The 14473-nt window shown below is 47.2% G+C and overlaps 1 protein-coding gene across 1 annotated transcript; it reads right to left on the minus strand.

Moving 5' to 3' along the window:
* Window positions 1-11891: 11891 nt before the first annotated feature.
* On the minus strand, window positions 11892-12590 carry LOC119309967 (B-box zinc finger protein 32-like). The gene has a single exon (XM_037585855.1). The coding sequence runs from the start codon at window positions 12588-12590 to the stop codon at window positions 11892-11894; it is 699 nt and encodes a 232-aa protein (XP_037441752.1).
* Between the last annotated feature and the right edge of the window lie 1883 nt (window positions 12591-14473).

Below are 14473 nucleotides of genomic sequence, written 5' to 3' on the forward strand. Positions count from 1 at the left end.
GCTAAAGCGGGGTCTCTGTCCTTTCATATCATGTGTGGTTACATGGAGTAGTTCTGTTTTAAAGCGGCCTCCGGTTTACCCCTTGAAATTTGCTTTTTATATCACTTGGGGCCTTGGTCGTGTCCGAACCAACGCGACACCTTTTGATAGGTGAAAGCCACCAGATCATTTGGGGACATGGTCAAGTCTGAACCAGTTACGCCTCTTGATCGGCCTAAGGCCACAAAATCACTTGGGGGCTTGGTCGAACCCGGACCATTGCCACGCCTTTTGATTGGCATATATGCCACGGTTTCATTTGGGGACCTGGCTGACTTGAGCCATTGTCACTCCTATTGGGGGCTTGGTCCTGTCCGACCATGGTAACGTCATCTGATCAGCTCAGTATAGCATGTTTTTTGCAAACAGTTTTTATCATTGCCTTTGCTTCCGTATTTCTTTATGGCTATTTCTTAATTTTTGTTGTGTTTCCTTCAAACCAACAACACTTTTTAACCGGTTCAGTTGAAAGATTCGGTTCATTTTTAATCCGGCGAAGTATACCCGGTTTACCTATCCTGTTAACATCATGGAGTAACAGGGGGGCTCGTAATGACCCAGCACGGTTTACATGGGAGCTGCTTTCTCCCCTTTTACGGTAATGGTTTATAAAACCTCCGCTTCAAGCCTGGATAAGACAACTTCATTCCCAGTGATGGCAGTTCAAGATTTTCTGATTGCAGGAAATATAGTTTGAGGCTTTTCAAACAAAAGCATCAGTACTTATGCACGAAGGCATATTCAAGACATAAGCATTAACTATCCTATTACAAGGCAACACGGTGGCCAAATAAGATCATTGTTATTTTGGCAGATCATCATAAGGCAGCCATTTAAACCGGCCTCCGGTTCAAGCCTGCTCATCGTCTTGCGTTGCTTCAGATTCCTCGTCTTTATCCATTGGCTGGAAATCAACAGTGGTCCAGTCGATTCCCATTAAAGCTTGAAAGACAGCCTCTTCATGGATCAGAGAAGACGGTTCAATATCAGGAGCGTAAGTATGCTTACCGTTTGAAGGAATCAGATTCTCCGCTTCAAAAGTTGGTGCAGCCACTCGCTTGTTCTGATCATCGTACTAAGCTTGGTAATGTGACAAGTCTGCCTCCTCAGCTAATTGACAAGCCAGAGGGTGCACTGCACGGTTTATCGCTCTCAAATCCTCTTCATTGAATTCCGAGCCATCTTCCTTCAAGCTGGGATAGCCTTGAGCTGCTTCAACAGGATCGAAATCCGGCACCCATGCTTTTGCCCGGATCAAGGCATTAATTGCTCCGGTTCGAGCAGCAGATTTCTTCAGTTCTTCAATCTGGGCGGGAAGCATTGACAACCTCTTCAGAGTATCTTGGATTAAAGTAGGTGCCGGATTGTTATGAGATGCAGTGGTAATGATCCGCTGCGCTCCGGTATATAGTTGCTCAATCAAAGTGTATGCAGCCTTCAACTTCATCCGAACATCTGATCCTAAGTGACCAATACGTGTACCTGCAACAATACAAGAGGAGTCACAAACCGGATCTGTTGTAAGCAGGTCAGAATTGTCAAAGAAATCCAAAGGAGCTTACCAAAGATAGCAGCGGTCATGGAATGTACTTGCCGCTTTACGGCAGTAAGTTCATCTACCACCGGTTTAAGGGCAGCTTCAGCATTTTCAGCCCTTTTTGTTAAACCGGCCTTCTCAGCGGCCCAATCAGCCCGCTCCTTGTTGAAGCCCTCCTTCAGTTTTTCTGTGATGCTCAAGGCGCCGGTTAATTCTTTTTTTGCCTTGTCGGTTTCAGCCTGTTGGGTTTTCAAAGTTGCATGAAGATCAGTAATCCGGTCCTCTTTGATCTTCACTTCAGCCTGCATACAGACGGTGCTTGCTTTCAAACAAACAGTGCAAGAATTTGAAGTACCAACCACATAACAAGTTATGCGCTTGATACTTGGGGGCTAATGCACCTTCAATTTTCATCTATTACTAAATCGCAAAGTCCCAAGCTCAATACAGGTATTCAACTTGGCACTTGGGGGCTAATGGCTATTTGCTCAGTTATGTTCTCAAGTTATAATCTTTATTGAAGTCCCAGTTTAACTATGCTAAGTTGAACCGGCCCTCGGGGGCTACATTGCTGGATTTCAAAGTATTGTGGACAGTATTCAAGTCCCGGTTTGAAGAAGACTACAAACCGGCCCTTGGGGCTTGGAGGATAAATATAGTGTCAGTACTTAGAGAAAGAAGAAGCACAAGGAAGTTACCTCAAATTTATCTCTCATCATCTTTACCAGGCCAGCTTCACAGTCACGACTAGTATATAGCCGGTTCAAGTAACCCGAATGAAGATCATGGGCACTCAGAGCAGCATATGTTTCCAGCTCAACATCCCATTTATCCTTGTTCAAGGCAGAAAAATCTTCTTTCACAGTATGCTTGGTTAAAGCGACATGATTCCCTGGTTCAGAGCGACCCACACCGGTAATCACAACGTCATCATCTTTGGACTCACCGGTTTGCGTTGGCGCGATCGGTTTGTCGGCAGGTTTTGAAGGACTGTGGGATTTTTCAATCCGGATGGAGCTGGCAGGCGGGTCAACAGGGATTGAAGTATTGATAGGCCTTTTCTCAAGGATAGTATCATCTTGCAAGGGAGGATCGTTGGGAATATCCTCATGAACGAACGCTTCAAGATCTGGAGCTCGATCCTGTTCAAGGGCCACATCTTCCTCGGCCGCTTTGTCCAGGCGGGCTTTCTTGCTCGGTTTAGGTTTAGCCCTGAAAGAGAAACAAAGAATCAAAGAACAGCATAAGTTATGACACGGTATAACAGAAGCATATGTTCAGCTTAACTTACCCAAGGACCATTTTCAGTGGCGGCAGCTGGGTGGCCGATGATTCACCAGAGGAGGAATGAGAAGTAACCTGATAATCGGAGTCGGGCGGATTAAGAGGTTGACGGAAGTAGCCCGCTTTAGGATGTAAATTAATAAAAAGGTCGGAGACCTCGGAGCGGCGTTTTCGAACCGGACTGTTTGGTAAACCGGCGGAGGTAACTACCTGGCCGCTGTGCCGGGTTGTGCGGCGAGCTTCGTGTTGCTGAGTCTTCATAAGAAATTTGGGATCCAAGTAAGCAAGAGGATGAGAAAATTTAACTTTCCGGTTTGTCTGGCGAAATTTTGGCAAAGGCAAAGGATCTGAATCGGAAGAGAGAATAGTTACCTCAGCGATATCAGCATTGCTGGCTTCAGTGTCGTCCTGACAAGTATCATCATCAATAAGGCATGTAAAAAGTAAGCCTAGTGAATCGAGTTCTACCTCAAAGTCCGAGTTACCCACATCATCATCAATGGCCGGATCAGATGAAGCAGTGGTTTTCCTCTTTTTAGCAGGCTTCTTCATGACCTTGGTCTTTGGTCGGGTTGGCCGTTCTGCTTTCTCCGCTTTGTCTTGTGGAAGCTTCTTGCTCCAAAACGAATTATCCCCCTGATTAAGCAGTGATCGATGTCAAACGGAGATAGTAGTAACAGGTTCAATAAAAGAATAATCAAAAACTTACAGCTGGCGGTAGGTTCAATAAAAGAATAATCAAAAACTTACAGCTGGCGGTTTGTTGGTAGCGCAGAAAGGGAGCAGGCCGGTTTGAGCGCAGAGATGCTCCGGTTCGTTCAGCATTTTCTTCACAGACTCTGTGACTTCGTCATCGGAGAGCTGGATTTTGGTGTGTCGGAGTGGGTCATCGACGCTATCAGTATACTTGCACATCAAACCGGAGCGCCGGCTGAGAGGCAGTACGCTCCATGATATCCAACAGCGTGCAAGGTCTATTCCTGTTAAACCGTTGGCCATGAAGGCTCGAAGCTTGGATAATTGGGGAGCATATTTACTTCTCTCCTTGGCACTTAATCTTTGCGAAAAGGGGTGAGTGTTGCTGAGCCGTTCCGGACGAAAGCCAGGTAAAGGATTTTCATTCTCAGGAGAAGTGTCTTTGCAATAAAACCATGTTGCATTCCACTCCTTGGGTGACTGTGTAGTCTGGCGTGGGGATAAGTGATCTCCTTTCTTTTCTGAATTGACATACCGCCCAATTCAGTATTGGGGCCATTAGTGAATTCTGTGCGGCGGTTTAAGTGGAAGCAGTCTCTAAACAATTCAACTGAAGGCTCCTCTTGAAGGTATACCTCAGAGAGCACTTGGAAGTGACATAGGTTGGTAACAGAATTGGGACCAATATCTTGCGGGCGGAGCTGGAAATTGGCTAACACATCCCGGTAAAATTTAGAACCGGGCGGTTTGAAGCCCCGGGCTAAATGATCTGCAAAGATCACAACCTCTCCTTCTTGAGGTGTGGGAGGACATTCATTTCCAGGAACTCTCCATTGGATCGTATCTTTGCTGTCTAAAGCACCAATCAAGACTAAATCGTCCAGCTGAGTCTCTGTGACGCGAGAAGGAACCCAGTTGCACTCATACACTTGTTTGGCCATGGTAAGATCTACAAGAAATAGGTGCTTCCGGTTCAGGAATATGTTGGATAACAGAAGGCGCTGGTCTGAGCAATGTTAAACTGGAGGCAGTACATTTAAACTGGATGTCTATAAGGTGGCATCAGCCGGCTAAAGAGTTCTGGCGGTTCAACAAGGGGACTAATGGTATATGCCGGTTTATTAACTTTTTCTGTATTAAGTTAAACCGCCTGACCTAAACATGAAAACCAATCGAAGTTGGCGGAGGGCTAAGTATGCAGAAACAGGTTTCGCAAAGTTTTATTGCAGCAATGGATCTGAAGCAAGTTCAGAAAAACAGAAAATATTCAAAGGGATAAAGACAGAACGGAAGTGAACCAACGAGCAGATATGTAAATGAGATCTATGGACTTAAGCGTGAAACTACAGGCGGAGGATAAAATGCTACTGCTAATCAGGGCAGGGGTTCACAGATTTATTCAGGAGTTTGGGTACGGATATGAACAAACGATGAACTCGGCAAGAACATGAAACCCTAAGAACAAATTTATGTCAAGAGGAACAGAAGGCTTACTAGAAACGAAGAAGACGCGGGAGGATACCGCAGTGCTCTGGTGCGTTCAGGTTGATGCAGCGGCCCAAGATGATGCAGAGGTCGACGGCGGCGGCGGAGCTCCGAGGCTGGCGATGCGAGGAAGACGAAGAGAAAGAGACGAAGAGGAGAAAAAGGAAATGACCCTTCGGTCCTATTTATAAGGCGATAGACGTGGGTCAGGCGCGCGAATCCAGGAGCCGAAATTTCGGAAGTGGAGCTGATGACTTGGGTATCGCAGATCTATTGATAAAAGAAGGCGTCATAAATGTTAACTTCATGATGATGTCATGCCAGTTTACAGCAACCAGAGATGATGACGACATGGCGGTTTATCAACTACCAGAAGATATCCAAGACAAAGATTTTGTGAAGGATTGACATGAACCAGTTCAAATCAATCTGAGGCCTAATGTTGGGGATATTACCACCGGGCGTGAACCGGCCTATCTGGGCCGGGTTAACTTCAGTAGTAGTATAAGCATATGAAGGCCCAAGGCCTGTAGTCGGTTTAGAGCTTGTAGCCGTAAACCGGCTTGATACGTAAACTTGTATTGTAAGTTAGGAATAGAGAGGTACCAACCGGTATACGAGTATGAACCGGTTGGGACTCTATGGACCGACGGGCGTCACCCATGTATATAAGGGGGTCGACCCGGCGGCGGTTCAGGACAGACAACAACAACTTGAGCCTAGGCGAAGCTTGTTTGCTCCCTAGCCATCGAAACCACATCAATTCCATCACAACTAGACGTAGGCTTTTACCTTCATCGAAGGGGCCGAACTAGTATAAACCCCCGTGTCTTTGTGTCCGCTTTAACCCCTTCAAGTTAACCCGTAGCGATGGCTCCACGACTAAGTCCTTTCACTAGGACATCTGCCGTGACAAATCCACGACACCGACCCTCTTCAATAAATGCATAATCTCCCGTTTTCATTGCCTTTCGGATGTCTCATGTTGCAGACATTTCTTTGCAGGCCGACATAACCCCGTGCACCATATTATACACCATCGGCGACCAGAAGGTGGACGTGGGGAAGGTGACGATAATGGAGCTAAAGGAACCATTGTTCCACAGCCGGCCGATCCCCCCAGACGTCTTCAAGGTTTCCATGGCCAGTGTCAAACTGGGCCACGAGAATTTGGCTCCTCTGGTACTAGCGGGGGATGACGACGAGACCCCGTGGTGGCTTGGTCATTGCAATGGGTGGGTCGTGTTGTGGCCAAAGAGTCTGCTTTGTCTGGAGGCGGCCGGGAGCACACCCACGAGCACACAGTTAGGTATGAACATCAACACCCTACCTACCCAATTAGCGTCAGCTATCATGCTGGGTGATAGGGGACGGTGTGAGGAAGAGGCTCCATTAGTCGCTGGTGACGTCGCCATAGATGAGGAGACGATGACACTCAACAATATGTCAATACTAGCGCCTACTTAGGGTTTGAGCGTCATGATTCGGTGCCTGAATTGCCGCCTCCGGAGTCTGAATGTATTATGGACGACCTTCCAATAGCAAAGAAGTCCAGGAAGAGACCGAGGAAAGGCAACAAAGCTACTTCTATGATCCAGCCGCCTTAGCAGCCTCGGGTTCAAGACCGTATAGATATTCCCGGTGCGGCAAAATGGCATATCGTCGGTGAACCAATCCTACCTAAAGCAGCGATAGGGGCCAGATTCGACGATGTAAGGAGACTTCATGACGATGTGCTACGGATAGAGAAAGGCCTCATCGCCTCGAAAAAACCAGGATACCCACTCTACGTGGTTAACATGCCGCGGCAATTGTCGTACGTCGACACATTCCCCGCGGAGAAGTTCTTCCTTCAATTCGATTACATCTTCGACATGTTTCACTTGAAGAAGCTAAATTTTACGTTTGTCCGCCTTTATGCCTTGCACATGAACTACCTCATCGGGGTTGAGCAGATACCTTTTCTCTGTGTCGCTGACCCATACATCATGCACGAGGGCTTCTTGGCATTCTACACAAAGCACTGTGAATACGCGAGGGACTACCTCATCAATTTCATGCTCGCCAATAAGGACAAGGATGCGATTCTCGTGCCTTATCATCCCCTATAAGTCATCCGCGCAGATATCCTTCCTCGGATTTCAATCATTCATTTGCACGGTGGAAGCTAATTAATTTGAGGTGTACTTATTTTGCGCAGCAGCGGGCGCGCCATCCTCATCATCCTCTACCCCCGATACTCCCACGCTCTTTACTTGGACTTGTCGAAGAACATTAACAAAAAGGATTACACTCACATCAAGTCTGTTCTTGACAGTGCTATGTTTTACTACGGCACACGGGGTGGAGAGGTCAAGGACAAGAAGACAAGCGACGGCAGGCCCGCCTTCAGCCATAAGACCCGACTTCTGCTGCATCCAGCAACCGAGTGATTCTCTTAATGATGGATTCTATGTCCTACACCACATGCTGGAGTACAGATGGGATCACCAGAACCTTCGCATGTCACCTAGATCCGGCGATGCCCATATTCTGCAACGGGCAAAGGACTTGGGATATATCAAGGATCATCGACTTCGAGCTGAGTTCTATCACATCCAGCGCGAACTTGCCCAAATCATCATGAAGGAGGTCGTCAAAAAAACAGAGATGTTCTACGAAGAAGGACAAATGTCGCGGGAAGACGTCCGAATACGTGTAGCCTCTCAGTGTCTGGACCTGAAGCCTTTCACTAAGCTCGGGGACTATCTCACTTACATGGATGGATGGCACAACATGTAGTGATTATCGATATATGACAATGTGTCCGTTTAGTCCATACTTTCTGTATGACAAAAGTTTGAGTTATGCACGATGAAAGTTTATTTGTGATGTAATTAAACCGTCCTCCTTGACTAGCGAAGATCACTCTAGTTAGGGCATTTTGGGTACGATGAACTTTGTTATTTATGCTTATGATATGTTGCTTCTATTTTTGCCAAGTCTGTCTCTTTCTGTTGCTCAACTATATATGTTGCATATCATCGACTCATGTGACGATGCAGGTGCATAGATCATCGATGGCGAAGAAGTGCTACGCCAGGAGTATACGGCGAGTGGCCGGAGTGTCAGGCCCAGGTGTACCGGTTTCCGGTTTTTGAGCGACAGCCAGTAGTTAGTTTAGGTTCACGCTAATGCAAGAGAGGGATACAAACTCATGTACTGCATAGTTTCGCTCTCACTCATAGTGATAGCTCTTCTCGCGTATATCATTGTTTAGATGGATGACGATGTAGTTGCAAGTAATCGAGACTTGTATCGCTATTTTCGAGATGATGATGAGAGACCACTTTATGTTGGATGGTGATTATGATGATGACATGATTTGATGAGACTATTTGTATGTATATGTTATGATTACATTTGTATGTGTATGATATGCTAAAGATTATTGTATAAAGCCTATTCAAATACAAAACAAATATGCTGAAAAAAACAGAAACTAATAAAACTAGCAGTAGCGAGGGGAATAAAGTTAGCAGTAGCGATCCCTTACCAGTAGCGCTTCCTGCTAAAAAGCGCTGCAGACATTAGCAGCAGCGCTCTGCGCTAAAGCTCGCTACCGCTATCCATGTATAGCAGTAGCGTGGGATGACAGGCGCTATTGCTATACGTTAGCTGTAGCGCCTTATCAGTAGCGCGTCATCCCGCGCTACTGATAGGCAAAATACCCGCGCTACTGCTAGGGTTTTCCCTAGTAGTGTATGGGTGTTAATCACATACAGATGTGAACTATTGATGTTAAATCACATGGCGATGTGAACTAGATTATTGACTCTAGTGCATGTGGGAGACTGAAGGAAATATACCCTAGAGGCAATAATAAAGTTATTATTTATTTTCTTATTTCATGATAAATGTTTATTATTCATGCTATATTGTATTAACCGGAAACTTAGTACATGTGTGAATACATAGACAAAACATAGTGTCCCTAGTATGCCTCTACTTGAGTAGCTCGTTAATCAAAGATGGTTATGTTTCCTAAACCATAGAAATGTGTTGTCATTTGATGAATGAGATCACATCATTAGAAGAATGATGTGATGAACATGACTCATCCGTTAGCTTAGCATATTGATCATTATAGTTTCATTGCTACTGCTCTCTTCATGACTTATACATGTTCCTCAGACTATGAATTATGCAACTCTCGAATACCGGAGAAACACTTTATGTGCTATCAAACGTCACAACGTAAATGTGTGATTATAAAGGTGCTCTACAGGTGTCTCCGAAGGTGTTTGTTGGGTTGGCATAGATCGAGATTAGGATTTGTCACTCCGTGTTTCAGAGAGGTATCTCTGGGCCTTCTCGGTAATACTCATCACTATAAGCCTTGCAAGCATTGTGACTAATGAGTTGGTTGCGGGATGAAGTATTACAGAATGAGTAAAGCGACTTGCCGGTAACGAGATTGAACTAGGTATGATGATATCGACGATCGAATCTCGGGCAAGTAACATACCGATGACAAACGGAACAACGTATATTGTTATGCGGTTTGACCGATAAAGATCTTCGTACAATATGTAGGAGCCAATATGAGCATACAGGTTCCGCTATTGGTTATTGAACGTAGATGTGTCTCGGTCATGTCTACATAGTTCTCGAACCCGTAGGGTCCGCTCGCTTAACGTTCGATGACGATTTGTATTATGAGTTATGTGATTTGATGACCGAAGTTTGTTCGGAGTCCCGAATGAGATAACGGACATGACGAGGAGTCTCGAAATGGTCGAGACGTAAAGAGCGATATATTGTAAGGCTATATTCGGACATTGGAAAGGTTCCGAGTGATTCGGGTATTTTTTGGAGTACCGGAGAGTTACGAGAATTCGCCGGGGGAAGTAATGGGCCTTAATGGGCCATACGGGAAAGGAGAGAATGGCCTCAAGGGGTGCCCCCCCCATGGGCTGGTCCGAATTGGACAAAGAGGGGGCGGCGCCCCCTTCTTTCCTTCTCCCCTCTTCCTCCTTCTCTCCTTCTACTAGGAACAGGAAAGAGGAGGGGAATCCTACTTGGACTAGGGAGTCCTAGTAGGATTCCCCACACCTGGCGTGCCCCCCTTGGGCCGGCCACCTCTTCCCTCCCTTCCTTTATATACGTGGCCAGGGGGCACCCCATAGACACAGAAGTTGATCTTTAGCCGTGTGCGGTGCCCCCTTCCACAGTTTTCCACCTCGGTCATATCGACGTAGTGCTTAGGCGAAGCCCTGTGCTAGTAAATTCATCATCACTGTCATCCCTCCGTCGTGCTAACGGAACTCTCCGTCGGCCTCAGCTGGATCTAGAGTTCGAGGGACGTCACCGAGCTGAACGTGTGCAGATCGCGGAGGTGCCGTGCGTTCGGTACTTGATCGATTGGATCGCGAAGACGTTCGACTACATCAACCGCGTTACTTAACGCTTCCGCTTTCGGTCTACGAGGGTATGTGGACACACTCTCCCCTCTAGTTGCTATGCATCACCTAGATAGATCTTGCGTGATCGTAGGATTTTTTTTAAATTACTGCATTCTCCAACACAACTAACGTGGCTTGATCAGCTAAAGTGTGAGGAAGAGATGGAGGATGAAAAGATCATGGAGGAGCAACAAACAATCGAGGCCATTGTGGCCTCGTGTCATGCCAAACTCGGAGCAATGCTCCACCATTGAGAAATGTGTCTCCGTGGAGGAGCGCCAAGTAATCAAGGCCTTTTTAGCCTCATATCATGGCGAGCTCGCCTACTATGAGCACCGGGTCGCCTTTGAGGCATGGCGGAGGGCTCACGACGATGTCTTCGGCGAGCTACAGGAGGACATTCCCACTAAGGTGGCAACGGAGGAGGAGGAGGCTTGCAATCTAGCAATGACTAACCTTGGATTATATGGTAGTTTTATTTATATTTAATATATTTAATCTAACTTTATTTATGTTTAGTTGTGCTTATGGTAGGCTTGACTTCCGTCAGAGCTAAGTTTAATTATGTATCTCTAATTATGAAGCTGAAAGTCATGTTTACTTATGAACCCCATGTTTAAATGTTGTTCATGTGTTCATTATATAGTGCAATTTGCTCATTTGAATGCACAAATGGAAGAATGCAGCTCAAAATATTTGGAGGATGGAGTTTTGTGCATCGATTAGGAACCACCCCAATACTGGCGATTTTTGGGGATTTAAACAGTCAGCAACAATTGGATTTGCCACGTTACTACCATCGGATCGGCTTAACCCATCGTATTATTCAAAGTTATCATGCACTATATGGTGGTGGTGGTGTGTGTGTGTGTGTGTGTTGGATCTTCTCATTACTTCACCAGATTCTGCCACATGTACTCTCTAGAAGATTCTATGGTTGGGCTTAAGCCATGTGGACATTTTGCACAAAACTCAAGGCACACTTCTACTATATTCTAGACTCTTCCGTACTCGGACTTTCCTAAATTCTTTTTATATCCAAACTGTCATTCATTTTTACTTTGTATTTAAGGCTATGTACCTCCATAAATCATATTTAACTTTGTGGATTGCACATTGGCTTTGAGATAGCCAAAAAAGACACCTAGCCAAAATACGCTCAACTCAATATATGCCTCACAATTACAAAAAATCATATAAAATATTTTGATGAGTTTTGCATGAGCATGAGTATTTTAGATGATTTTTTGCACGTTACAATTCATGCTCATGCATATGCCTCACAATTCTATTCCTGTTATATTTAATATTTCCTCTGTACCGACATACTTTACACAGTAAGGTCATGTATATCTTTGCTTGTAATTTGACCACCTGAGCTGCAGTAGAACTTACTCCTAGTAGTACTAAACGAACAAGAGAAGATCGTGTCTTGGAGAACATGGTGTCTTGTCCAGGCTCACGATCAAGCAGTCCCCCCAGCCGTCCTCGGTGTCCACTGCGGCCGTCCTCTTCTTCGCGCGCGCGTCCCCCATCGTCGACACCGCTGCCACCTCCACGAGGAGCCTCGCCGGCACGTGCGCGCAGGCCTCCAGGCGCCGGAGCGCTTCGCCGGGCTCGTGGACGCCGGGAGCCGCCACCTCCGACCACAGCACCGCAGCCATGGTGACGCGCAGCGGCACGCGTGGCGCCGCCGCGGCGACCTGGGCCCGGATCGCGCGGCCGGCCGCCGCGGCACGCCGGTGCGCCGCCCCCGCCTCGAGGCCCATCCGCCTGGCCCAGCCCTCAAGCACCGCCTCGCCCCGCGCGCCGCGCCTTCTGACCGGTAGCGTCGCCCCCCTGCTGTGCAGCGCCGCCGTCGTCGCGGAGTCGGCCGTGGACACGCAGGAGTTCGACGTCGTAGCAGTCCTGGATATGACGTTCACGCCCTTAGGCGTCAGCGACACGCGCGTGCGGTGGTGGCGGGACGCGAGGAAGTTGGCGCCGTGCACGTGGGCGTCGCATGGCGCGCAGAGGAACGCCGCGTCGGCCTCGCAGTGCACGTCCGCCGCCGCTCCGCACAGCGCGCATGCGCAGCGCTCCCCCGTGCCGTCGCCGGCACACATGCTAGCTAGCTTGCACCACACGATCGAGCTCTCGGTTCGAGCGTTCTTCCACACGTACCAAGGGAAGCGACGTAGGAGGAGGAGGAGGACGAGGCAGCGTGGTTTGCTTCCCCTCGTCCGGGCGCGTATTTATAGACGATGGCGGGGGCGTGAGATCTTTTCCGCTCCTCCACGTTCGTGCCCATCCACCAGTCCAACGAGCAACCACGGCCGCTCAAATATTCCACGGCGCGCCTGCGCTTGCACAAGTGGCGGCGGCTGGTCGACGTGAGCCGCGAGTTTGGGGGATGGGGGCTCCATCGGTGGGATGCGTTATGCGAACGTAGTCATCCTTGGCCACGAAACCTAGACCCGCTCGAACTACCTACCGTACTATGTGCCCGCCGGTTGTTATCCGAGCTCGTTGGTCCGCTCTCTAGTCGACAGAGGAAGGAAAATTTAAAAAGACGTGCCTCTCTAGGGCTTGCGAGCAAACGCCCATGCCACTCCCTCCGTATACTAGCATTTAGATCACTACTTTAGTGATCCAAATGCTCTTACATTAATTTACAGAGGGAGTACTAGAGAACTTTTTGTTTGTCTTTTTTCACCGCATATCGAGGTGATTTCGCAAAACCATCGTAGTACTATGTTTCACGCAGACAAGCACCAAGGGTATACTATGTGCATGTAATTATGTCAATCATTTGCAAGTATTCACTACAGGAAAATCACGTGTTTCCGTGCACCCATGTGTGAACCGAGTGCAATATTTCAGATACTCGACTTACATCCCTAGCCGAGTACCGTGACAAGAAACACACGACAGAAATGGAAGCCTTGGCTTACCGAGTTACAGTACCTTATAAATAAGCCGAGTGCTTACAAAATGTACTCGGTTTAAAAAGGACGCTTGGTATATAAACAAAAAGGCTCTCCGCTTACAACGAGTTCTCGGTAAGGGTATATGCCACGTGTCAACAACGGCGGTGGATGACGATGCTGTCATGGAGCTGTCTATAAGCCGTGTGCCCTGACATACCACTCAGCTTATACAAGTTATAAGCCATGTGCCCGGGCATAACACTCAGCTTACACAGAGTGTTCTTTTTAAACCCCGCAAAAAGAAAAAAAAACACTCGGCTTACACATGTTACGAGCTGTGTGCCCTGACTCTACACACCCGTCTTAAGTTTTACATAATTTTTGCAAATCTATTTTTAATACAAAAGGGTTTTTAGACCATTGCATTTCTATTTATTTTTAATATTATTTATGTTTCCTATTTCTCATTCATTTTCTCCCAACTAGATGTCATGGCCCTTATTTTCACTGCCGTCAATTTCCCTATCTTTCTCTTTTACCCAAACTTTGCCACTTCAATATTTGATGGCCTTTTTACTCTTCAGACCCCCTAGTTTACCCATATAAAGATCAGATTCAAAGACATAGACCGTGGGTTACCCAAGTTATCACAAGATTCCGTCCGGGTTACCTGTGGTGGCAGTTTCCCCCTCTTACAGTTGAACCTTCCTTCGGTGTAATTGCCGCCCGTGAAGCCGTTCACACTCGGGAGCCGGGTATTGAATATTTAAACATACCACCACAACTATATACATGTGCTAGGACACAATGCAAGTTTTGGTGGGATTTCTACCCTCCGAAGACCCCGGAGCGGCCTAACCCTGACCTGTTTGACCGACAAATCTAGCCCTTTGACCGGCATCAAACGACATTTGACCCATGCACTAGTACATAACTGAGGGAGTCATGGTTTCGGGGGTCCTCAGGTGTCCGACCCGAGGATGCGGGCCGGACTGAATGGGCCGTGGAGACAAAGCTGAAGGCCATCCTCCGTGTTCGGGCAGGACTCCTATGTGCGTGGATGGCAAGATTAGAGTCCG

This window comes from Triticum dicoccoides, chromosome 5B, assembly GCF_002162155.2.
Source record: "Triticum dicoccoides isolate Atlit2015 ecotype Zavitan chromosome 5B, WEW_v2.0, whole genome shotgun sequence".
NCBI lineage: Eukaryota > Viridiplantae > Streptophyta > Magnoliopsida > Poales > Poaceae > Triticum > Triticum dicoccoides.

Coding starts and splice junctions, on each gene's coding strand:
- LOC119309967 (XM_037585855.1), bottom strand. CDS start 12,590: ATGTGTGCCGGCGACGGCACGGGGGAGCGCTGCGCATGCGCGCTGTGC.